General features: G+C 38.7%; 1 protein-coding gene across 9 annotated transcripts in view; it reads left to right on the top strand.

Annotated features, from left to right (window-relative positions):
• The window catches only part of Cln3 (CLN3 lysosomal/endosomal transmembrane protein, battenin), a 514,530-nt gene extending 493,767 nt beyond the window's left edge, over nucleotides 1-20,763 (top strand). For 8 of the 9 annotated variants that reach the window (XM_068226355.1, XM_067141800.2, XM_067141801.2 and 5 more), the window contains one exon: nucleotides 20,156-20,763. In XM_068226355.1, coding sequence (XP_068082456.1) covers nucleotides 20,156-20,287 — 132 coding nt within the window. In that variant the 3' untranslated portion in view covers nucleotides 20,288-20,763. The remainder of the gene's footprint in view (nucleotides 1-20,155) is intronic. The other variant, XM_067141802.2, reaches the window with a different exon arrangement.
• Nucleotides 20,764-27,920: the final 7,157 nt, after the last annotated feature.

A 27,920-nucleotide genomic window follows, 5' to 3' on the forward strand; every position in this document is an offset into this window, starting at 1 on the left:
ATTGCAAAAAAGAATTGTCTGAGAAGGAGTGACTGCTTTTAAAAATGTGGTTTGATGCCAGGTGAAATGGAGAACCCTTAGCCATCGGTAAGGCTCCTAAGCCAAGATGATTAAATAATATTGACCTAAGGAACCTACCCGTTGATTGGAGATTCAACAAGAAGGCGTGGATGACGTCACAGATCATGGAAGAATGGTTAACGGCAAATAATGGACGGATGAAAAGGCAAAACTAGCATGTTTTACTTTTTTAGATAACGCTACATGTCATCCCCACATCAAACTTTCTAACGTACGTCTTGCTTAGTTCCCTCTAATCACTACAAGTGTTACTCAACCAATGGACCAGGGCATCATTCAGAATGTTAAAGTGCCTTATTGTAAACTGTTAATGCAATCTTCGCTCGCCAACATGAATTCTGCGTCATCCGCCTCTGAACTAGCTAAAACTGTCTCTGTGCTAGATGCGGTATTTTGGATAAGCCAAAGTGTAATGGAGTTATCACCGCTATAGTGACAGAGTGTTTCAGTAAGGCATGTTTTCCAACGAGAAAAGTTATTGATAGTGAGGAAAATGAGGATGAACAGCACCAATTACAAAACTGCATTAATGAAGCTGCCTTCAATTGCAATGCGGAGGACTACGTAAACAAACACAATGGATTGTATTGTATTGTATTTTATTTCGTCCAACTGATCATACAGTGATATGGGACACGTCAGTAATCATATTTACAGTAACAAAGGATAAAACAGTAATATACAAGCCAAGATAAATAAAGAGAAATATGCAATGTGGTAAAGAGGCACAGATTTAAAAAAATGATATATAAGTTAATTTTCAAGAGCTAAGTATTCTTCAATAGAATAAAAACAATGGTTAGAAACAAATTTGAATAATTCTTTCTTAAATTTTGAACATGGTTTTATCTGCTTAATGTAGTCTGGTAATTTATAACTCAAACTTGATTCATATAGCTTAGTTTTGTGTGGTTCTATGTTCAGACTGTTTCTATTTCTAGTATTATACCTATGTACATCAGAGTTTATGGTGTAGCTGTTTACATTCTCCTTCATATATACAAGTGTATGGAAGATATAAAGGCTAGGCAATGGTAAAATAAAATAAAGTTTAAAGTATTTCTTGCAGCTTGTCCTCCTGCCGACACCGGCCATTCCTCTAATTATTTTCCTTTGTAACTTAAAGATGACTTCGCTATATCGTGAATTCCCCCAGTAAATGATTCCATAGGTTAGTATGGAATGGACATATGCAAAATATATAATTTGGCAGGCCTTTAAATTAAAACTATTTTTCAAAGATATTATCATGAAATAAGTTCTACTAAGCTTTTTCCCTATAAACTGTGTATGTTTTTCCCAGGTTAATGATTCATCCATCCACAAGCCAAGAAACTTTGTTGATCATGAGTACTCAATTATGGTCTCTCAAAATGATATTGGACTAATTTCCATATTTAAATTAATCTTATGGTGAAATCTACTCACATACGTTTTCTTTTTACTTACTTACTTTATTATCTTCAAGCCAGCTCAGGATATTACTTACTATATTGCCTGCCTTCAATTCTAACCCTTCAGAATTTTCATCAGCTACAAAAACAGTAATATCATCTGCAAACAATGTTAATTGCACTCCTTGAATATCATCGACAATTTGGACGATATCATTAATAAATACTAAAAATAATAATGGTCCTAAAACTGACCCCTGTGGAACACCATGATCTATGTATCTGGCACAGGAATACACATTCTTAATTACATTTCTGCTTAAATCAGTACCGGTATATTATATTTCAACAATCTGTGTTCTGTCCCCTAAAAATGATTTGAACCAGTCATAGGCCATTCCCCGAACTCCATACATGTATAACTTTTCTAAAAGCAAGCTGTGGTCAATTATATCAAAAGCTTTTGTTAAGTCCAAGAAAATACCTAAACATGCACCCTTCCCATCTAGTGTGTCATATATCCGTTCAATAAAGTTAATGAATGCTGTGGTAGTTGATCTATTTTTACGAAAGCCATTCTGGCAACCAGCTAATATATTATGCTTCTCTAAGAATGATAACAGTCTATCGTACATAATTCTTTCCAGTATTTTGCAGAATACAGAGGGGAGGCAGACCGGCCTATAGTTACCAGCATCTTCTTCACTACCCTTTTTATGTATCGGAACAACTTTGGTTACCTTGAATTTGTCTGGAAATTTACCAGTGGTTAGTGACAAATTTATCAAATAACAGAGAGGCTTGATTATGTATTGGTAACAGCATTTAATAAGGTAGTTTGAATAACCATCTAAACCAGAAGACTTCTTTTTACCCATCTGTTTTATTATCTTATCTACCTCTTGCTCAGTCACAGGAGTAAGAAACATGGATGATACATTCCTGTGAACTGTATTCAAATTTGTTCTTGTCACTGATGTTTGAAAATTTTCCGTTAACCTCAAAACTGCTTCTAGAAAATAGTTACTAAATATTTCTGCAACTTCTTCTGGATCGCTGACTTCTTTCCCTGCATTTGTAAGAGTAATATTATTTTTAATGGAACTGGGGTACCTTTCTCCCTTTTTATAATGATCCACATACATTTAGACCTGTTTTTCGATTTTTTTAGCTCATTCTCATTATGTAATCTTTTGGCAGGCTTCAAAACTTCTTGATATATGTTCTTATATTTCTTATAATAATCCTTCAATTCAGATGAGGTGTTACTCCCTTTCACACATTTGCTTAAAAACCTTAATCGTCTACTTGAATTTCTAATTCCTGTTGTAATCCACGCATTCCTATAATTCTTTACAATTGCCCTTTTGATTGGTATTGCCACTTGATAATAATAATCAAACAAACCCAAAAACTCACTGAAGGCCTCATTAGATATAAATGGTTTAATTAAGAATTCTACAGAAAATCAGAAAGGAGAACAGGAGGTGGAGAAAGAAAAAGAAGAAGAACATGGCAGTGAGTTAGAATAAGAGTGTAGGTTACAGACTGATCAAGGCGCTGTCAAGAGTTTAAATGAACAACAGCAATTTGCCCGGCGGCAAAATGATTCTGATATGCTTGGTTTGATTTCTCAGGCTCAAGTGTTTGTGGAAAGTCGAGTAGCTAAGCAGCAATGTGTGCAGAGTCCGGCTCCATGGCTAAATGGTTAGTGTGCTGGCCTTTGGACACAGGGGTCCCGAGTTTGATTCCCTGCAGCGTCGGGAATTTTAACCTTAATTGGCTAATTTCGCTGGCACGTGGGCTTGGTGTATGTGTCGTCTTTATCATCATTTCATGCTCATCACGACGCGCAGGTCGCCTACGGGAATCACATCAAATGACCTGAATCTGGCGAGTCGAACTTGTCCTCGGACACTCCCGGCACTAAAAGCCATACGCCATTTCATTTTTTCAATGTGTGCAGAAAACTTTTCTTGACTGTTGAAAAAAATAAACGAATCGTGTGCACAGTGATTTTTTTCTGTTCATTGTGAGTTTTGCTGTACAATGTTAATTTGTAGTAGAAATATCGTCGTCTGTGAGACAGTGAGCTGAGCGGATGTGCTGAGTGGAGCGCGGAGCAATGGGTATCACGTTGACACAATATAGGATAGCGATCGGCAGATGGAACTGTAAAAAGGGAAGCAGAATGGAAACAAGAATGGAGTTAAAGGGTGAAAAAAGGAAGATGGTGGCTACGTTACTGGTGGCGGCGGTGGTGATGGTGTTGCTGATAATAGGAGGAGTAGAGATTAATCCCGGCCCAGGTCCAGTAGGTTCCATTGGATGGGAAGAGTACGAGGCGATTAGAGAGATGATAAGAGAGGCTTGTCAGACGGAGCAAATAAAAGAAATGTTCCGAGAGTTATCCAGGGAATTTATGGACCTAAAATTGAGTGTCAAAGAAGATGTAAAGAAGATTTTGGAAGAGGAAGGGTGTAATAAAGATGAATTAGACCTATTGAAGCAGAAGGTAAGAAGCCTGGAGTGGGACCTGAGAGAAACGAAGAGAGCAGTCGAGAAGAGTTTACAAGACAACGTAAGAAAAAATATCTTCATATACGGTGTCCAAGAAGAAGAAAGAGAGTCTAAAGTTGAACTAGTGTACAAAGTGGTAGAAGTTATCCAGAACAGGATGAAGATCAACTTCAGTGAAGTTGATATTGACGATGTACAGCGTGTGGGGAGAGTGAAAGGTAAGAGACCAATTAGAGTGAAATTACTATCGACACTGATGGCGGACATTGTAATAAGAAATTCGAGTAATCTGAAAGGAGAGAAAGTGTGGATAAAAGTGGAGATGGACAGGGAAGCCATAGAGAAGAACAGAATTCTGAATAAACATTTAAGAGAGGCAAGAAAACAAGGTCTTAAGGCATATATTAGAGGGCAGCAGCTGGTGGTTGGAAACGGAAGGTGGAATCGAGTGTGGGGGGCGGGAAGGCTGAAAAAACTTGATGAAGAACACCAACAGCAGCAGAACGTGTCCTTGGCAACAGTGGAAGTAGCAAGGAAGGTCAGTGACGTAGAAAGGAGTGATATTACGGAAGTGAGCGAAATCCACATCACATCAGGTGCGGGAAGTAGGGATGTGCTGAACAGCAGTGCCAGGAACCAGGTGGGCGGAAATGGAGAGTCCTTGAAGAGTCATCACAACACAGAGCTGGAGGAAGCAAGTAATGTGCCACAACTGGTGAGGAGTACAGTGAAAATTGTGAATGAAGGTAACAGTAGGCAGGGTAAGAATGCATCCTCTCCGAGTAAAAGGAACACAGAAAATAAAATGGAAAAAAGACAGGCGCTAAATAAGGAAAGATCATTAAGTTTGAAAGATCTGTGGGAAAAGAAAAAAGGCGCAGGTATGGAGAAAGGGAAGGATGACGGGAGAAAAGAGAACGAGGAGAGATCTGGAGAGGACTCACAGGGAAGAGTGACAAGGAGTAGAGGTGGAAATGGAGAAGCACAGGTGCAAAGAGTGGGAGGGAATAAATAACTAGAGATGGCGATAGGGTTGTGGAATATTGAGGGGTTGATGGGGAAGATAGGGAATAAAGAATTGGAGAAAACAGTAAAGGAGTATGAGATTATTGCCCTAGTAGAGACGTGGTTAGGAAAAGGGATAGAAATTGAATGGGATGGGTATAGAGTAGTCAACGTGATAAAAGAAAAAGGGGGAGAATGGGAAGAAATCCGGGTGGGATAACAGTTTTAATAAAAAATGAGTTAGTAGAGAGAGTAGAGAGAATACAGAATGAGGTAGAAAGGGTGGTATGGCTGAGAATTAAAATGGGAAATGATGCGAAGGAGGCAATTTGCCTGGCTCTATTATACAACCATCCTAAAGACTCAACTTATGCTAATAAAACATTTTTTGAAGAACTGATTGAAGAAATAAACAAAATGAAAGGATTATATGTGGAAGATGGAATGATATTGTTAGGGGATTGGAATGCAAGAGTGAGTAATAGGGTACCCGATTATGGGAGAGAGGATAAGGAAGTGAGTGAGTACAGAAGAAATAGTAAAGACAAAGATATAAATAGCTATGGGGTAAGATTATTAGAGTTATGTGCTATAGAAAAATTATATATTTTAAATGGATGGATGAAGGGAGATAGTAATGGTGAACTGACATTCATCTCATCGAAGGGCGGGAGTGTAGTAGATATAGGAGTTAGCACGGAAATAGCTCTAAAGAAGATAATAAGTTTTGAGGTGACAGAATGTGTGATAACAGAACATATGCCCATCAAGATAAAATTAAGGGGGGAGTATGATGGAGTGAAGAGAAGGGTAGGAAAAAGAGATAGGTATAAGGAGGGATGGAAGTACATTTGGAATGATACCACGATCGAGAGATTGAGAACAGAGTTAAAAGAGAGTGAAGAAAGTATAAGGGTTGAAAGTGAAAGGATGTTGGAAGGAGGGGGTGTGGATGAAGTTCTAAAACTAATAGAACGCCCAGTATGGAAGGTGGGTAAGAAAGTGAGAATAAGGGAAGAGATAGACAGAAACTTAGGCGCGGGGTGGTTTGATGAAGAGTGTAAGAGGAAACGAATGGTTGTAATGACAGCTCTAGCGGACTTCAAGAAAGGAGGGGAACAAGGGAAAAGAGAGGATTATTGTAAATTAAGAAGAGATTACAAGAAGTTACTAAATGAGAAAAAAAGTGCTGGAAAGAGGCGGAAGCTGAGAGAGTGAACAGGTATTGCAAAGAGAAAAGATTTGATAGGGTTTGGGAAACTATAAATAAGATAAAGAGAACTAGATCGACAGGGGGCGGAACAATGATAACAGAAAATGAGTGGATAGGATATTTTTCAGAGCTTTTGGGTGGGAGGGGAGAAGGTCAGGGGGGTATGGAAAAGACGTATATTGTAAAGGAAGTACAAACAGGAGTACAGTTACTAGATGAGGAGATAACAAGTCAGGAAATAGTTAGGGTGTTAAGTAAAGTAAAAAACCAAACAGGGGGTGGGGCAAATGGTATTACTAACAGGATATGGAAGGAAGTAGGAGCAAATGAAGTAATGTTGAAAGTGATGGTGAAATTTTTTAACAAGATATGGGAAACGAATAAATTCCCTAGCGAGTGGAGAAAAGGAGTACTTTGTCCTATATATAAGAACAAAGGAAGTCGATGTGATCCAAACAACTATAGAGGAATAACACTCCTGGACTCGCTGTCGAAGGTATATACAGGAATTCTAGCTAATAGGATTATAAATTGGGCAGAGAAATATGGAAGGATTTCGGACTATCAAAATGGATTTCGTAAAGAGAAAAATACTGTGGATAATATATGGATTTTGGATACTTTAATTACGAAGTGTGTGAAAATAGCAGGGAAGAGATTATATGTAGCAGCAGTAGATTTAGAGAAAGCCTTCGATGCAGTGAATAGAGAGGCGTTATTTACTAGATTAAGAGAGGTTGGGTTATCGGAAAAAGTGAGGATGGCAATAGAAGGAATATATGAGAAAGTATTGGTGATGATTAAACTAAAAGGGGTGGGTTGAGTAAGTGTATGGAATCGAAAAGGGGTGTGAGGCAGGGTTGTAAGCTATCACCCATATTATTTCTACTGTTTATAAATAATATATTGGATAGACATGGAGGCGAGAGATGGCAATGCCCTTGGATTGGGAAGAGGGAGATACCGGGGCTGCTATTTGCAGACGATTTATTGATCTTGCCATTAACAGCAAAGGGTTTGCAGGAAGGACTAAATGAGGTAGTGGAATATACTAGAAGATTGGCACTCAAGATAAATGTACGGAAGACGCAGATAATGATATGTAGGAAGAGGAAAGCCAAAAAAGGAAAGAAATTCTGGACAGTCGAGCAGCAAGAAATCAGACCAGAAAAAATGGAGTATTTAGGAGTTATAATTAGTAGTAACGGCACGTGGGAAAATCAGATTAGAAGAGCCAGATATAAAGGGAGGGGAGCACTGGCAGTAGTGGGGATATTAGAAAATAAATTTCCGGATATAAAGTACAAAATACAGAGATTGGTGTTCCAATCTATGGTCAAAGGAAAAATGTTATATGGGGTAGAAATATGGGGATTAGAGGAAAATAGAAAAGAACTAAACCAGGTGGTGGCGAAATTTAGTAAGATTATTATGGGAGTCCCAAACTGTACTGCAAATGTGGGGGCTAGATTAGTATGTAAAGAATCGATAGACACTACTATAGCCAAGAGGGTGATGAAGTATTGGATGAGATTGGAAGAAGGGAAGGGAGGGGATTTAGTACAAGACAAATATAGGTTCCAGAAAAATATGGAGAACGAGAGGTATTGGGTAAATAAGTGCAAAAATAAATTACGAAAACTGGGGTGAGGAGATATAGGATATGAGAGGTGGAGAGAGAAGAAAGAATGGGTATGGAGAACGGTTATAAGGAGAGTTGCCGATATAGAGAGACAGAGTTTAATAATGGAATGTAGAGAAAGAGCCTCACTATCAGTATTTAATAAATTGTTAGAAATCATGAACCCGAAAATCGAAGTGGAGGACCGGAAGGGCAAGAGAGGTCTATACTGGTGGATTTTTGGAACTCCTACAAACAGAGGGTGGATAGGTACAGAAAATGCAGGTAGATGTATTCTGTGTGGAGAAAAATGGTCGGACCTACATATATTCATCGAATGTAGGGAGTTAGAAGAGTTGAAAAAGAAAGCGTTGAGTAAAAAAGAGATAGAAAAAGTAGAAAAAATTGAAAAGATGACGGTTTGGCTGGCCAGAGAATGGGGAAGAGGAACAAATATTTCGAAATATTTAAATATGGTTAGAATGAGATTTATAAAGAAATTAAGAGAATAAGGGGTAAAAGAGGGTTACAGAGGAAGGAGAGGAAGGAGGTAGACGAAACTGCTAGGTTATATAAAAATTGAAGACAATAAGAGGAGTTTGAAGTACAATCTGATTGTATGACGAAAAGAAGATTTGTATATATTTGGAGAGGATTGCATGTGTGAGAGAACGGAGGTGGTAGTTAATGTTAGAAAAAAAGAATAATAAAATAACGAGGGATGTGAGTAAGAGGAACTGTTGGACTGTTTAGAAACGGAAATAAGTGGAAGAAAGAGATGGAGTAAGGGAAAGCCAGGTTTGATTGTTGGCAATTCGATGGTTTAAGATGCAAGTTCAAAAAAAAATTACAGAGTAGTTTTTAGTTTTAGTCTAAGACTCGTAGGAGCTAGAGAATTGTCAACAAATACATTTGTAAACAGTGTTAGAATATGAATGATAGGGTTAGTGGACAAGAAAAGGTGTTTGGATAACATAATAGGAGATAATTTCAAACTCTGGCTTAAAAATTTTAATATGTAATGAGTGGTCGTGAGGAAGAGGAACTGTTGGACTGTTTAGAGATGGAAAGGATTGATAAGTGATGTGAGGAAACAAGGAAAAGACAGATTTGATTTGTGGCAATTCGGTGGTTTAATATGTAAGTTAAACTATTTAAAAAAGAATGCAATTAGGAAGTAGCTTTTGTCTAAGAGACGCAAGAATAAGAAAGAAAAGCGATGAGCAAGGAACTGGAAATTGTCAACAAGTGCGTTTGTATATAGTGTATAAATATTAACTATACGGTATAGTGGAAAGTAGATAACTGTAAAAGTTAGCGAATAAGTATTATAAGAGAGATGGACAGAGGCAAGGAAGAGTAAGAGGGGAAGATTGGGGATGGAAGGGGGGAGGGGTATAAGAGACAGACGGGTGGGATGGTACAGTCCCATCCCTAGGTGAAAGAGGAAACATGTCCGCTCACAGAATAACAAGTGAATCAAGATGGTGGCAGGAAAGTAAGACGACACGATTATAGGCGGAGCAGTAGATAAATGCGTGACGGATCGTATGATGGACCGGAAACCGCCTCTACGATTCGCCACGTAAAATGAGGAGAGAAGTACGAGTTATAGGTGGGGGTAATATCTAACCCGGGAGGAGTGGCTGATAGCGGCCAGGATGGGATGGCTCTCTCCTCACAGGGAATGCCGCATGCAGCCAAGGTTTTTTCTTTATGTTTAGTTAGCTGTAGAGAGTAGATATAGGTTAGTACACTAGAATTAAGGTAGGGGATGCCCTTACATGCGGAGGAGTTCCTCGCATACCAGAGGCATCTCAATAGTTTTAGACAAGTTGGTGCAGTGTTAGGCTGGATTCCGCCGACATTGACACCACTAAATAAGTAGAGTAGATAGTAATTGTTTTGTTTGGTTTATATTATTTTGTGCGTTTTTTGGGTTCTTAGTTAATAGTTTTAGTGTAGATAGTTAGAGCTTTATATTATATATAATAGTATGTTAGTTTATATTGTTTTGTTTGGTTTATATTGTTTTGTTTGGGTTTTTGGGTTCATGTGTATTTTATGCTCTTTATTATCTGTAACCGATGGTGCAAACTAGGGTGGCAATAAAGAGTTATCTATCTATCTATCTATCTAGTAGAAATATCTAAATACAGCACTGAATAAGGTATGTACACCATTGTATTTTTCTCAGTATGTCCATTATATGCATATCCATGGTTTAATTATTTTAGCATAGGCCTACCTCAATTAGCTGGAAACCTATCATTAATGGAAAAATGTGCGGGTCCCGTTCGATTCCTCTTCAGACTGGTTTTACTGTATTAACACCTAAGTACCTACAGTGATTCCCATGACGTACTTTCACTCACTCAATCAATCAATCCTGATCTGCACTTAGGGCAATTAATTCTAACGAGCCTGCAGGCTCATACATAGGAATTGTACAGGATATTACATATTGGCGGGCACTTACACATCAAAATATAGTTTGTGTATATAAGATTATTAGTAAATGGTTGAGCATATAAACACATACAATATATAAAATATATACATCATCAATATGAGGATTACAGAGAATTACTTCTGACTGTATTTACATTTACATAACAAGAAGGTTGCAAAGGTATAAGAATGGATTACAGAGTATTTTCATTTACATAACATAAGAGTTGCAGAAGTACAAGAATAGATTTCAGATTATTTACAACTACATAACATAAAAGTTGCAGACGTACAAGAATTGATTACAGAGTATTTACAGTATATATACATAACACAGAGTTGCAGAGGTACAAGAACAGATTACAGAGTACGGTATTTACATTTATATAACATAAAAGTTGCAGAGGTACAAGAGTAGTTCCGGACAGTTTGCAAGATTGTTTGGGAGAATGACTTAAATGACAATTGATATTTTGATTTAAAGAGCACTGTACCTTTCCCAAAAATAATGCTTGACTCTTTGTTTGAATTTTACTAAAGTTGGTGCTGTTTTTACCTCCACAGGGGTCTTATTAAATAACTGGATCGCAGAGAACTTCAAGCTGTTTATACCATATTTATAAGAGCGAACATTGTATAATGCAAAGTCATTCGCGTGCCTAGTACTATATGGATGGTTGTCAGAATTCAGAGTATATGCAGTGTTGTGGTGTATAAATTTATGTTTTATTTTATACATGAGTACAGCTGTATTGAATTCTGTACTCATGCCTAGGTGTGGTATTTTAGCACTTAGGTATAGATATTTTATTGGCGTTAAGTAGGGAAGATTAAATATATTTCTAACAGCTCTATTTTGTACTACCATTAGCTCATTCAAGTCAGGCTTCTTACAGCGCATCCAGTTACATTCAAATATTGTAGGTGAATATGAATTAAAGAGTAGTAGATCTGTTTTAGGAGATGTTGTGGGATAAGATATGTAAGTTTCTTTAAAATTCCTGCAACAGATGTGATCTTTTTAGCAATGTATTCAACATGGTCTGTCCAGTTCAAGTTCCTATCAATAACCAACCCAAGATATTTGACAGTACTAACTAGTTTTATTTCAATATTCTGCATATATATTTTACTGTGTGGGATTTCATTCTGACCTTGTTTTGTCGTTATCATATAATTAGTCTTTTGCACATTCATTGTTAATTTATTTGCTTGAAACCACAAGCACAGAGTATTGAGGTCTTCCTGTATATCTTTAACAATGGAGTCTATATTGCAACCAGTATAGAACAAGTTTGCGTCGTCGGCATATAGTGTAATACGTCCTTTCAAACGGCAAGTTGCAATGTCGTTGATGTAGACTAGAAAGACTATCGGCCCTAATACTGACCCCTGTGGAACGTCATGGGTTACCCTAATTGCTGACCTCCTACAGTTATTCAGCACTACATACTGTTTTCTATCAGAGAGATAATTATCAAACCACTTCAAAGCAACACCACGAACTCCTGCTCTCTGTAATTTAGCCAACAACCTTTCATGGTCCACTGTATCAAAGGCCTTCTTTAGATCTATAAACAAACCGCCAGCAAAATTATTATAATCTATTGACGTTTGCAGCAGATTTATGAGATCTACGGTTAGTATTTAAGTGTTAGAATTCTCACGAAAGCCATATTGTACATTGTAAAAAATATTTTTTGTTTAAAAAAGTGAGAAGTCTCTTTTTAACAATAGTTTCTAATATTTTGGAGATTATGGAGAGAATGCAGATAGGCCTATAGTTACTAGGAATCCTTCCATCCCCATCTTTGAAGACAGGAACTACTTTAGCTACTTTTAGCTCACTAGGTAATGTACCAGATGCCAAGGATTCGTTAATGATCTCTGTTAGCATCCTACTTAAAGAATCCTGGAATTTTTTTAGAAAGTTGGCAGTTATACCATCCTGCCCACAGCTACTCTTGTTTTTTAGATTTGATATTATATATCTTACTTCTGTTTCATCAGTTGGATATAGGTAAAATGAGTTCAAGTAACTAGGAACCCCAAGTGTTTCAGTGCTCTGGGGAGGGATTGCTGAAGCCAGGGTTTTAGCAATATTTGAAAAATATAAACTTAATGATTCACATATTTCCTGACTGTCTGTAATTATCTTTGTTACCGAGTTTTGGTGGTAGGTAGAGGTGTAAGAAGGTGCGGGCGTGAATGGGTCTCAAACTACGGAATCAAAGTTAATGTAAAAGTTAACAAGGTTATATTTCCTTTTCAATATTAAGTAATAACAAAGAACAGGTACTTAGTAGCCGAAACACAATTTGAAATGTACAATTACAGGGATTACAGAGTTTGGGCTTCGAGCCCTGAGTTCACAATTTTTGAGCAACTAGCCCAACTTTCCGATATACAAATTTTAACAAAGGGGCAGAAGACCCCAATCAAACCCTGGAGCACTTGCTCCAAATTACACAGTAAAGCCTCCTCGAGGCATACAACACTCCGTTTCCAAAAGAGCCACACGCTCTTTAATTTAAGCCTCTCCTAGGCCACACCAAACTCCACCTTCAAGTTGTCCTCAACGGACATAAACACAGGGGTAAAATACCCAATCTACTGAGGTCTATTAAATGAAAAGCAGGTTAATTGAATGACCTCTAAAACAATTTGAGAGGAGGCGAACTTGCACTCCTAATACACTTTGATTTCAAAACCTACTTTGGCACTAGGCCGTTATTACAAGGGCTAATCCCATACTACAGAGGTGACTTAATAGCAATTTACATAACATTACGGAAGAATTGGTTGAGAGAATAAGTTCACCTCAAGACGATGTGAGTGGGAGCTCGAGAGGGTTAAGCACTCTCTATCCCGATATGTCGTTTTAAAATAGAATAGATACCAGTTGTTTTTACATTTTAGGAAAAGGTTACATGGTTGAACGCTTAGAACCCGCCCCGAAAGTTAAACTGCTGAGCAAGAAAAGAAAGAATTTATTAATCGGCCATTACCTTATTGTTGACCGCCGCCGAGGAAAGAGGCGCTTCCCGCCTCCTGCTATGTACTTAATACACTGAAAGATGGAACAGAAGTGGCCCGGAGACCCTAAAATCAGCAGTTTATATACTCTCGCGGAAGTTTCTAGGCGTTAGGGGAATGAAAACACCCGCCCACAATGTTTTTATTGGATAGGACCCCGCAACAGATACAAGTTGGGGGAAGATACACCAGATTGGTCAGAAATTACTAAAAGAAATTCGGGATTGGATAAATCTAAAACAAGGGGGAAAAGAGGGGTATACAGCCAACTTAAACAATAACAGAAAGAAATTTAACAAGAAACAAACTTTTGAAATAAAAATTTCTCCAACAAAATAGTTCTTTGACTCCGCACTAGGGTGCGCTATTGTTGATCTTCAGTAGTGTCCTCTAGAAGAGAAAGTTCACACTTCTTACTTCAAGCGAAACAAAAACACATCAAAAGTGACACAGTTCAAAAACTCAAAATTTTCCACGTGGTGACATCTTCTGAGAAAGTAGAGAATTAATAGAGTAGATAAAGTTCAACCTTCCTCCAGAAGAGGAGTTTCAACTGGCGCAACTTTTAAATAAACGATGTAGAGGTGTACCGCCCGGTACAATCTTGTTATCTATTTCTAGAGATGTACAATTATCGCCTTTTGTTGTTTTTCTGTTATGTATGATTTCATTGATTATTTTCCATGTTTCCTTTGGGTTCTTGTTATGAATTCCAAATTTTTCAGAATAATATTTGTTTTTAAGCTCCCTTTTAGATTTGTTACATTGTTTCTACACCTGCGATATTCCTGATTGAGATTGATGTTATTCTTTAGGGTTGGATTTTTAAGTTTCGCATGTAAAATGTCACGTCGCTTAATAAGGCTGAGTTCAGAAGATATCCATGGCGAGCTACCAGTTCTTTGTGTTCGATGACTTTGTGCTTTCTGTCTTTGTGTACTAAGCGGTAGTTGGTCAATAAAGGAATTATATATTATGTCAATCCTATTAGTAGTGTTGTTTATGACTTTTGTGTTATTTTGAATGATATTACTACTTTCAGGTCTATCATCTTTTCGGTCTACATTAGTTGCTTTCGGCCTTTTCAGTTCATGTGATTGTGATGGAGATTTAGAATTTGGCAGAAGAATATCAAATATTAATATATTATGGTCACTTATATAGCTACCAACATTTGATAAATAATAATATATTCCAGAATTATTTATAGACACATGATCTATTAAAATGCTTGTGGTATCACATATTCGTGTTGGATGTACATTATTGCATTGCTTGAAATCATAGCAAGAAAGCAGGTTCATGTATTTTCTTTTTAGTTGGTCACTAGTTAAGATATCAATATTCGTGTCATCCAAAAATAGGCATAAATTGTTAGTTGTTTTACTTAGAAAATTATCGAGGGATGCTAGAAATGGTGTGACATTGTTCCTATTTGGGTTATATCCTGCAATTAAATCAATATTTTTATATTTACTACTACTATATTTATCCCTATAAATTTCAACCCATATCAAGCTATGATCAAGTTCACAATTCATTTTCACATTTACTTTCCAACAGTGCGAAATGTAAATACCTAAGCCATCTCCAGCTTTGCCGTCTCTGTGTGAAAAGATGCTTCTATAATTAGGTATATTATAGTATTTCGCCTCCTCACTTTTTACCCAGGTTTCTGTCACAAGCAATATATCTACCTGACCTATAATGTGCAACAGGATTTCTATTTCCTCAAGTTTGTTTCGGATACTCCTGTTGTTTAGGTACAAGCACCTAACCGCACTGTAAGATTTTGACGGACCAGTAGAGCTGTTTCCGTCCAAGTGAGAAGCAACTGTATATGAACTGATGTTCTGTAAAACAAAATTATTTATTGAATCGTATTGAATTTCATAACAGCCTAATGGAAAAATGGAATATCTGTTGTAACACTTAGGTACTGCCATTAACGAGTGTTGGTATGATATCTTGGCTGTGCCGTTACACTTGTATCTTCGCTCTGCAACTTTCTAATATCATCAGCCTACCTGTTGTTTTCCTAGCCTTTCCTTAAATTATTTCAATGACATTGGAAATTTATTGAACATCCCCCTTGGTAAGTTATACCAACCCATAACTCCCCTGCCTATAAATGAATATTTGCCCGAATCTGTCCTCTTGATTTCCAACATTACCTTCCTATTGTGATCTTTCCTCATTTGAAAGACGCCACTCAAACTTATTCGCTTACTAATATCATCCCACGCCATTTCTCCGCTGACAGCTCGGAACACACCACTTAGTCAAGCAGCTCGTCTTTTTTCTCTCAGTTCTTCCTAGCCCAAACTTTGCAACATTTTTGTAACGCTACTCTTTTGTCGGAAATGACCCAGAACAAATCGAGCTGCTTTTCTTTTGAATTTTTTCCAGTTCTTGAATCAGGTAATCCTGGTGTGGGTCCCATATACTGGAATCATACTCTATTTGGGGTCTTACCGGAGACTTATATGCCCTCTCCTTTACATCCTTACTACAACCCCTAAGTATCCGCATAACCATGTGCAGAGATCTGTGCCCTTTATATACAATCCCATTTATGTGATTACTCCAATGAAGATCTTTCCTTATATTAACACCCAGATACTTAATTGTTTCCCAAAGGACCCTTTCACCCCATCAACGCAGTAATTAAAAGTGAGAGGACTTTTCCTATTTGTGAAACTCACAACCCGACTTTTAACCCCATTTATCATCGTACCATTACCTACTATCTCACAATATTATGGAGGTCATTTTGCAGTTGCTCACAATCTTGTAACTTATTTATTACTCTATACAGAATAACATCATCCGCAAAAAGCCTTACCTCTGATTCCGCTCCTTTACCCATATCATTTATATCCTTGACTTTTGAAAAAATAAATAATCGTGTGTACAGTAATTTTTTTCTGTCATTGTGAGTTTTGCTTGTACAATATTAATTCGTAGTAGAACTATCTAAATACAGCCCTGAGAAAGGTATGTACACCATTGTATTTTTCTCAGTATGTCCATCATGTGCATATACATGGTTTAATTATTTTAGCACTCCGTCAGCGCAGTAATTAACAGTGAAAGGATGTTTTATCTTGGTGGAACTTTCAACATGACTTTTTACCTCATTTACCATCATACCATTGTCTGCTGTCCATATCACAACATTGCCGAGGTTTTTTTGCTCTTGCTCACAATCCTGTTACTTACAGTGGCAGAAAATGAAATTCCGACACCAAGAAGGAGTTGTGCTAGATAAACGAAATTTGGTAGGCGTGTTTGCACATCTGAAAGATGATTTCTATTCAAATTTGCGCACTAGTCGACGAAGATGTGAGACCAAGATGGCAGCATCAGCGGCTTTCTGAGTTCGAGCAAGGCCGTGTAATAGGGCTACGAGAAGGTGCAGGTTCTTTCCGCGATATTGCAGGAAGCCATAACAAGGATGTATCAACAGTGCATCATTGTTGGTAAAATTGAACACAGGAAGGCACTGTTTCGAGACGACTGGGGTCCGACCGCACATGCGCCACTACGGAGAGGGAACATCGCCACATTCTCCTCAAGTTTGTGGTGGATCGTACTGCATCTGCAGCAGCCATTTAGCATTCTGCAGCAGAAGTTCAGGTGGCGAACTGTAACAAATGGGTTACTTGAGGGACAGCTCCGAGCCAGACGTCTTGTAGCGTTCATGCCACTAACTCCAAATCGATGCCATCTGCGACATCAGTGCTGTCAAGCTAGAGCTCATTGGAGGACGGAGTGAAGAGCTGTTGTGTTCTCAGATTAGAGCCTTTTCTGCCATAGTGCCAGTGATGGCCATAGATTTGTAAGGAGGAGCTCAGGTGAACTCTTAGAGCCAAGCTGTCTGCGGCGTCGACACACTAGACCTACACTACGAGTTATGGTCTGAGGAATGATATACCAAGGAACTTGACAGCGGATTTTGTATGTCATATTGGTGATTGAACCGATTGTACTGCCATTCATTCGCAGTATTCAAGGGGGTATTTTCTTACTAGATAACATTTGTCCCCATATCGCCGCTGTACCATGCGTGCTCTATAGAGTATCGACTAGTTGCCTTACCCTGCGAGATCACCAGACATTTCATCCGTTGGGCACGGATGGAACATTATGATATGACAAATCCAGTGTCATCCAATACCAACATTAACTGTTGTACTGCCATGTTTGCATGCTTGCATTGAAAATCGCGGCGACTACAACAGTTCATAATGTACCACCATGCCGCTTATATTTTCGCGCATACTTCAGCCTGTGACATGGAAACTTTAATAAAATAAATATGTTATGTAGACAGTTGCTTAGCTTTGCATTCCTCTCATCTAATGTCTTCTTGATGTTGAGATATCCTTTTCTGCCATTGTTTTTATTACTCTATACAGTATAGTATCTTCTTCAAATACCCCTATCTGTGATATCAGTCTTTCTATTTTCCATAAGAAAACATAAATGTCCAATTATACTGCTTTGTGGAATCCCCTCCCTTTTAAACATTAGAGGATAAGACATAACTAGAGAAGGTATCAAAATTAGACTCAGTAACTTCTGTAAAAACTATGCCGGAGACTTGAGCAACATATATCAAAATATAGGAATCAACCGATTTATTGTACTTGCTTTATGGTAACAACGGAATATTTGAATGCAAAGTGCAGCAATTATCCTTAATAATGCAAAGACCATTATTGACTGTCTTGTGAGTGAGGTACTGCATATTACCTTGAATCTTTTTTCTTTTTTACAAAATTTACAAAGCTACCATATTATTTAGTTAAGTAAATTATTATATTAGTATAGTTGCAATAGATCTTCATGTGCTAAACGAAATACTGTGTCCAGTACTGATTCATAACCTCACCGGATAAAATGTATAGTCAACCCGGGAGAAATTATTACTGCAAGCATCATTTAATACCGTGTAACTCCGCCTGTGGTCTTTAATAACGGCTTGGATTCGGTTAGGAAGTGAGTCCATAAGGCTGTGCAAGTACGTCGGATCCAGGTTTAAGCCACTCGCTGAGGATTTGATAGCGATTTTCCACAAAATTTCGGGGATCCTAATGTCGGCATTTTACCTACTGTTCATACAGGTCCCACAGATTTTCAACGGGGTTCAAGCCAGGTGACTTTTCAGGCCACTCGAGGTGAAATAGGGTGGGGGAGTGTTCATAAAACCAATCACATATGCGTCCAGCCCAATGAACTTTGCTGTTGTCATCTTGAAAATTCGGAGTATCAATAGCATATACATCATGCAGATGTTAACTGAAAAGCAACCCTTGATCATCCAGAATGTTTAAATAAACGTGCTGGTTCATGTCAGTGGTCACCTCAGCGAGCGGGCCCATCACAGACCCACCTGCGGCTTGAACCTGACATTGCACACATGCAGGAAGAAATGCTTCATTTGGCCTTCGGTGCACTCGACGACGTACGTCATTGGAATACAGGCAAAAACATGATTTGTCAGACCACATTACGTTCCGCCAGTCAGCTACTGTCCACGTTTGATTATTTCTAGACCATTGAATTCGCGCAGCTGTATGTGCTTGTGTGAGGAATAGCCTCTAGCGAGGTGACCGAATCCAAATGTTCATTGCATGCAGTTCCCGTCGCAACAGGTTGGGATGGACCTTCATTCACTGACAGCAGCAATTCCTGATTGTTTTGGAAGAGATCTTGATTCACAAGCCGTGAAACGCATCTTCGGTCCCTCTCACTCAGGATATTATTCCGACTACAATTCTGATGTCGTGTTTCGTGGCCACGTGTAGTACACACTGCATGAAGACACGTCGAACAGTCCGCTGCCAAACACCAACATATCCAGCAACTTCACGCACCGTATGGCCATGGGCACGGTCATACACTCTTGCCCCCTTTTTGCTACTCTGTTACATCCTTGGATCTATCCATGTTGACGTACACTCTCGGCTTGAAACATCGATGTCTCACTGATCGGTACTGCCTTATGCCCATGTAGAGGCAATGCGCGTGCGGTTGAGCACAGGACATGTTTGCTGCGCCATCTATACAAGCTTAACCGTCCATCTGTGAGTACGCACTAGGGTGACTAATTTTTTGTCTCGTGAGCTTATGTAAAACTGTAGAACGTACAACTTCGTATAATAACCTGTCTTTATAAGTATTGTACCAACAAAACTACATATATTTCAACAAGAAAGGAATATTACTTGCTATTCCCTGCAGCCCATATCTGAAGCAAAGTGAACCTAACCCACATAATCTACAGTACATAACCTACCAAAAACGAACAGAACTACTCAACGTAAAATTTAAAAGGAAATTATCACTAATCTTGGTTATTCCAACAAACACCAAACACACAATATACATTGCTGTAACTAGGTCACACACACAAAAATTAATAAATTATGCTGTGTAATAATTACTTTATCACTACGAAAAACAGAGCGCCTTCAATACCTGAATGTTCCCGACCTTAATGCAACTATTAATCTCGGTCCTCATCACAAGTGTGGCTTGTTTTGAAGTCACTGTACTCCTTATAACTTAGGGATTCTCTGGACCACTCAACTATTCTCCTGTAGAAGTTCTTTTATATGACACTAAATCTGCTGATGTTGAGGCTTTCACATTTTAACACTCATAAATGCCATTGACCTAAACGAGTATTAAATCCACATTATGGGCTTAGGAATCCATCTCATACCTTTTTGTATAATTCTGATCAACAAAAGAAGGCAATTCACTTATAATTCAGTAACATTGAACTTGTAATTAAAGATCTATTTGTTTGTTTTTCTTTTCTAGGTTCTGCCTGCTAAAAGGGAGTTCTCTCTCAGTATTACAACTATTGCTGATGCAGTTGGTATAGGGATAGCTGGAGTTTTGGCAATTCCTGTACATAATATTATATGTGATTTACCACGAAATATATCTTGAGTTAATTTTTATGAAATTTCATGGAATAAATTACATTTATGCTGTTTGATTCTCTTTTTTACCCTCACCTTGATTCTGAGGTTTGTAGCAAGAAATGTCAAGTTTACCATTTAATGCTATTTGTGTTCTTGATCTAAGGGATTCATGCAATTTTTTAATACACTTCTACATGTAAATTGCAACACCATGAATAGGTGGGACTGCAAAGCTGCAGCACACTGTATGATGGCTGGGTAGTAAGGTGGAATGGAAACAGGTCAAAAATTCTTTTCGAGTTATCAGGTTCCTAATAGTGCCAGAAAATTGTGTTTTCAGTTGAATATTATGACTGCAAAATGTAACCATATTACTAAAATACCTGATATATCTGCTGGTGGTGCAATAACTTAATATTACTGTCTTGTTTTTTAAAATTTGACAAAATATTTGGACCGAAAGAAAATATTTTTGTGTTATGTTTTTGGGTGCATATTAATAAAAACATTGTTTAAACTTATAATTAAATTGTAGTTTGTTTATTAAACACAAGAAACCTATTAACATTGTAGATGCATATTAAAAATTCTTTGAAAATGCCTCTGAAATACTATTTTTAGCCAGCCTGGAGAGCTCAGGTAATATAGCGCTGGCCTTCTGAGCTCAAGTTGACGGGTTCAATCCCGGCTCAGACCGGTGGTATTTGATGGTGCTCAAATACCTCAGCTTCGTGTCGGTAGATGTACTGGCACGTTAAAGAACTCCTGCGGGACAAAATTCCAGCGCCTCGGCGTCTCCAAAATCTGTAAAAGTAGTTAGTGAGATGTAAGACAGTTATTATTATTATTATTATTATTATTATTATTATTATTATTATTATTATTATTTATATTCCTTTAACATACGACACTGCTAAATAAAAGTATATCGTGTTTGCCTTCCAGCCCTTCTAAATGTGTGATATCAAATTAATGGATGATATAGAACAAAAATCAGATAATTGCACTATTACTTATATATCGTACTATAGAAATGACACATTCTGACATTCACTGATTCGAATTCTACTTCAGTTTGATAGACAGCATCATTTTGCAAATTTGTAGCCTTACTCATTCAAAATCATTCGTTGTAGTGGCTTCACAAAAGGCTATTGCTGCCTCGGTTCCTAGTATGACATGTTGTTCTACAGTTGGGTATTACAAGATAAACTTAGTACATTCACTGATGTGAAATACTCCTCAATTTTTTATTAATACTCCTCGACCTTAGTTTCAAACAGTTGTTGTATCTCTTTCTCCTATAAGTCCATTGTGATGGGAGTCTCTGATAGCTGATGGTCTTGCAATGAAATCATGTCAGAATACCATATTCATCAGCTGCAAATTTGATCTTAGGGATGCAAAACTTTCTAACGACGGGTTAACACTCAGCTCCGGCTTTCCAAATTTGCCAGAAGCCTTATAACTTGATGCATCTTCTCTCATCAGATATACACTGACTGACAGAGCTGATGCAACACCAAGAAGGAGTGGTCAGAACTTTATGCCAATTGCTGGGTAGACTGACGTCACTGAGGTATGCTCATGATGTGAAATGCGCCGCTGTGATGCGCACGTAGCGAACGATAAATGTGACACGGCGTTGGCGAATGGCCCACTTCGTACCGTGATTTCTCAGCCGACAGTCATTGTATAACGTGTTGTCGTGTGCCACAGGACACGTGTATAGCTAAGAATGCCAGGCCGCCGTCAACGGAGGCATTTCCAGCAGACAGACGACTTTACGAGGGGTATGGTGATCGGGCTGAGAAGGGCAGGTTGGTCGCTTCGTCAAATCGCAGCCGATACCCATAGGGATGTGTCCACGGTGCAGCGCCTGTGGCGAAGATGGTTGACGCAGTGACATGTGGCACGTGCGAGGGGTCCAGGCGCAGCCCGAGTGACGTCAGCACGCGAGGATCGGCGCATCCGCCGCCAAGCGGTGGCAGCCCCGCACGCCACGTCAACCGCCATTCTTCAGCATGTGCAAGACACCCTGGCGGGTATAGTGCGCATTGGTATCACCTAAATATCACCATAAAATTTGTCACAAATGGAACATAATAATTACTTTTACACATATCAAGTGAAAAATCCCTGGCAAATTAAGAAATATATGTTTTTGGAGAATATTAATACGTACTTTACTACTTTACAAGTACATTTGTTGTTGCGCTCACAGTGACACACGTATGTCTTTTGTCTTACACTTTGAACAATTTCGTGTGTGATATCTGTATTCACTGAAGTTCTTTGCTTTCGTTTCATTCTTCACTTGTCAATGACATCATTTCATGAATTGTATCGCGATATGCAATATTTAATAGGCGACAAAATGATATGGCCAATGTACATAAGAAAAATTCAGTGGACTAGTGATTTCGTTCGAACAGAAATAAAAATATTTATTGGTCCAGGGATCATGCTATTTTTCTTTTGACCTCCATTTTGCTGTTTGTACTGGCCAAAGATAATGAGAATCTACAGACATAGCACTCCCATTCCACGGTGCTAGCCCTGGACCTGAATAAAGTAACAAAAGACGGCACCAGCAGCGAATGGACAAAGATAATGAGAATCCACAGACATAGCCCTCCCATTCCATGGTGCTAGCCCTGGACATGAAGAAAGTAACAAAAGACGGCACAAGCAGCGTAGTACGACATAAACCAGTCCTGTCTACAAGCCTTAAATATGTTTTCATATTTGTCAAATAACGACGGTATTTCTTAATTTGCCAGGGATTTTTCACTTGATATGTGTAAAAGCAATTAGTATGTTCCATTTGTGACAAATTTTATAGTGATATTTGGGTGATACCTTTGCGCATCGTACCCCACCCTGGCTGTTCCAATATCGACCAGAACAATTTCCCGTCGATTGGTTGAAGGAGGCCTGCACTCCCGGCGTCCGCTCAGAAGACTACCATTGACTCCACAGCATAGACGTGCACGCCTGGCATGGTGCCGGGCTAGAGCGACTTGGATGAGGGAATGGCGGAACGTCGTGTTCTCCGATGAGTCACGCTTCTGTTCTGTCAGTGATAGTCACCGCAGACGAGTGTGGCGTCGGCGTGGAGAAAGGTCAAATCCGGCAGTAACTGTGGAGCGCCCTACCGCTAGACAACGCGGCATCATGGTTTGGGGCGCTATTGCGTATGATTCCACGTCACCTCTAGTGCGTATTCAAGGCACGTTAAATGCCCACCGCTACGTGCAGCATGTGCTGCGGCCAGTGGCACTCCCGTACCTTCAGGGGCTGCCCAATGCTCTGTTTCAGCAGGATAATGCCCGCCCACACACTGCTCGCATCTCCCAACAGGCTCTACGAGGTGTAGAGATGCTTCCGTGGCCAGCGTACTCTCCGGATCTCTCACCAATCGAACACGTGTGGGATCTCATTGGACGCCGTTTGCAAACTCTGCCCCAGCCTCGTACGGACGACCAACTGTGGCAAATGGTTGACAGAAAATGGAGAACCATCCCTCAGGACACCATCCGCACTCTTATTGACTCTGTACCTCGACGTGTTTCTGGGTGCATCGCCGCTCGCGGTGGTCCTACATCCTACTGAGTCGATGCCGTGCGCATTGTGTAACCTGCATATCGGTTTGAAATAAACATCAATTATTCGTCCGTGCCGTCTCTGTTTTTTCCCCAACTTTCATCCCTTTCGAACCACTCCTTCTTGGTGTTGCATTTGCTCTGTCAGTCAGTGTAAAATCTCATTTTCAGGGTGAGAAAAATTGATATTTCTCTGCATTACTGTAGTAGAAAACGGAAAAATTTAATGATGCGCCGTAGGTACTTTGAGGCGTCTTTACATGACGGATTCATCTTGATATAAATCCAAGCTGGTGCATATACTTTAAACATGAACCTTGCTAAACTATAGTGGGATTCAGTTATGGTTTTCTGCAATCACATTCAAACACAGCATTCGGTTGGCATTTGTTAACCATCTCGAATGGGCCAGTTTTCCAGGATTCCCAATTCATAAGCCAGGATAGCAATTTTCACTTGTAATGGCTAGGCAGATTTGAAAAATGAATTTTGATCTGTACTTACATCTTCCTTGGCTTAAAAATAGGTCAAATTTCCTAGCATAGGCCTAAATGATGCTACTGGAAAGACTTCACAACACGTGAGTACTTTTCTTATTGGCCCTGAAAATTCATTGGGACTTGCAATGTTACCATCTGAATGACCAAAGAGGTGATGCAGGGGAAGTTTCTTTGCATGAAGCAAATATATTAATCACTGCAGGTTCCTACGATGTTCTTGTCCCAACAGGACAATCACTCCCCTGTTAGGGCTGATGTTAGCCAATTCCATTACACGCGACAGCCATACATTCTATGCATTCTTTTACAGCGAGAGATGAAACAGATGTGGGTGCACTGAGACCCATAAATTTTAATTTGAGGTTCCTCTAATAAACAGACATGCTCTTCTGTTATAGTTTTTTATTTCCTTCCTTTCCTGAACTGTAGTTTTATCCGTATGAAAATTAAAATATAAACTTTCAGAAAACTCTGCTAAACTCAGTCATTCCCTCTCAGGATTTTGTGAAGGCCTAAGCTTAACCAGACTTTTCCTTGCTCTCTTCTAATCGCCATTCTGTGTGTTACTTTGCTCTATCTTAGTTTTAATTAGACCTACACATTTTGGTACAGCATTAGTGTGCAGCCCTATAAGAAACACCAGTTCTGTCGCAAGCCAAGGCCATGGAAGTTAATTTTATTTGCATTTGTGTTACAGGTGTTGATGTTGAAGCTTGTGCAAAATCTACAGATTTAGGATATTAGGTGTCAGTCCCATTCTCTTCGTCAGAGCTTTCTTTCAAAATCGTGTGGACTGAATAAATTGTTCTTCAATTTTCTCAATCCACTTTCTTATTTCTTTCTAATTTATAATTTTAGATATCACTATTTTTACTCCACTCAGAACCAATTTTTTTGTGTTCCTTGATCTTTCTAAAATGCATGTTCATTATCTGGGACTTTACAAGATTTATTTCATTTACATAGTGAAAACTCTGCACATTACAAGCTGCAGTATCAAAAAGCTTTTTAGAGCAATTGATAAATGATTCCAACTTTCCAGCAAAACTTCCTGAAGTATTTCTTCTGTGCATAGACTTGTACAATGATTTGTTTCTTTATGGTATCTTGCTTTCAGTTGTAGCATATGAGTGTGAGAGGCAACTGGAATCCATCTATTCTACTTGCTCAGATTTCTGATATTTAACTTACAGAGTATTCTTTCGAAGTTCTCTCAGATATTGTGCCTAACTTGTAAATAACACTTCACCATATCTTCTTATGAAGGCACAGCTCTTTCACTAAGATCCTGCCCACTTCCACATGTTGAACTCATATGATACATATGTATACAGAATTAAATGAAACCGTATAAACAAAAATTAATAGAACGACGACAATCAACATGTGTTTAAATATCGTTTTACTACGTAACAGGGACTATGTAAATGGAACACAGGTGACTACTACAAACAAAACACACCCCTGGAACAGCTCACTCGACACTTAACGATCAGTTGATTACATGTGGTATACAAAAAACGTCATGTGCATTAGAACTACCATGGAAGCTAGTTATAAAATCTGTTAAGATTACCATTGCACCTGTCCCGGGCATAGCAGGGCATCAATAAAATTACTAAATTTCACAAATAAATATTTGAATGGAAATTTGTTCAATGAGAACTTCGGCAATCGATCCCGGGCATCGAAATCCCATTCTCCCTACTTTCATTATCTCCACGGCTAAACTCAAGCGCATACGGGTCAATGATCTGTTCGACTAAAATGGGCACTAATTTAAATATATTGAAAGTAGGGTATCCTACAAGATGAGAGGAAAACGCTAACTACTAAATGAGAAGATTTTTGATCCCAATGAAAACATAAAAATTTTAATGAACTGATAGAATCACAAGGGTAAAATAAATACACGAGATAAGGCCATATAAACATACATGATAAATCAAATATCTCGAGTGTGTCCGCATGTTCACGCCAGTCTGTTATATGTAAGACTCTCATTTGACACTCCCAATTTATCTTGTACACACGTATTTAAGAACTTGCATTTTTCTCTGAATAAGGGCGTCCCCTTTCTATACTACTGACACCCGCTGGTATCCCTTACACTACTGTACAACACACAAAAGATCAAATAATTTCATTTTGTATGGCACTTGCAACGAAACGACATAATCATTGGTGTCTCTCATGGTATTTGAGGCATCTAATTATACATATACTGTTAGGTACATTCCCACACTCATGAAAACCATATCCCCGTATTTGTATATTCGATTTTACCTAACTGCCTTAATGAATTGCTACAATATAGCATAAGCACGTTTTTCCAGGATGTCTTACACTAATATATCACAAGGCGGAATCAAGCGACGTTGGTTTCCTGTAAGACACCGTTACAGCATCGAATAATACAAGCACATAAAAATAACATGCATACATACATACATTAATACATGCATACATACATACATACATTATCCTTACAGACTGTTATGCCTTTCAGCGTTCAGTCTGCAAGCCTCTGTGAATTTACTAAACGTCGCCACAATCCTCGATTTGCAGCCAGTGTTTTGGCCTCATTTAGTTCTATACCTCTTATCTTTAAATCATTAGAAACCGAGTCTAACCATCGTCGCCTTGGTCTCCCTCTACTTCTCTTACCCTCCATAACAGAGTCCATTCTTCTCCTAAGTAACCTGTCCTCCTCCATTCGCCTCACATGACCCCACTACCGAAGCCGGTTTATGCGTACAGTTTCATCCATCGAGTTCATTCCTAAATTAGCCTTTATCTCCTTATTCCGAGTAACCTCCTGCAATTGTTCCCACCTGTTTGTACCAGCAACCGTTGTTGCTACTTTCATGTCTGTTACTTTTAACTTATGAATAAGATAATCTGAGTCCACCCAGCTTTTGCTCACATAAAGCAAAGTTGATCTGAAAACAGACCGATGTAAATATAGTTTCGTCTGGGAGCTGACCTCCTTCTTACAGAATACCGCTGACCTCAACTGCGAGCTCACTGCGTTAGTTTTAGTACACCTTGATTCAATCTCACACAACCTAAATACTTGAAATTATCGACCTGTTCTAACTTTGTATCACCAATCTGACATTCAATTCTGTTGAATTTCTTACCTGCTGACATCAATTTAGTCTTCGAGAGGCTAATTTTCATACCATACTCATTGCACCTATTTTCAAGTTCCAAGATATTAGACTGCAGGCTTTCGGCAAATTTTCCATTAAGACCAAGTTGTCAGCATAGGCCAAACTTATTACTACATTTCCACCTAACCGAATCCCTCCCTGCCATTTTATACCTTTCAGCAGATGATCCATGTAAACTACGAACAGCACAGGTAAAAGATTACAGCCTTGTCTAACTCCTGTAAGTACCCTGAACCAAGAACTCGTTCTACCATCAATTCTCACTGAAGCCCAATTGTCAACATAAATGCATTTGATTGATTTTAATAATCTGCCTTTAATTCCATAGTCCCCCAGTATAGTGAACATCTTTTCCCTCGGTACCCTGTCATAGGTTT

Source organism: Anabrus simplex, chromosome 2 (assembly GCF_040414725.1).
Source record: "Anabrus simplex isolate iqAnaSimp1 chromosome 2, ASM4041472v1, whole genome shotgun sequence".
Taxonomy (NCBI): Eukaryota; Metazoa; Arthropoda; class Insecta; order Orthoptera; family Tettigoniidae; genus Anabrus; species Anabrus simplex.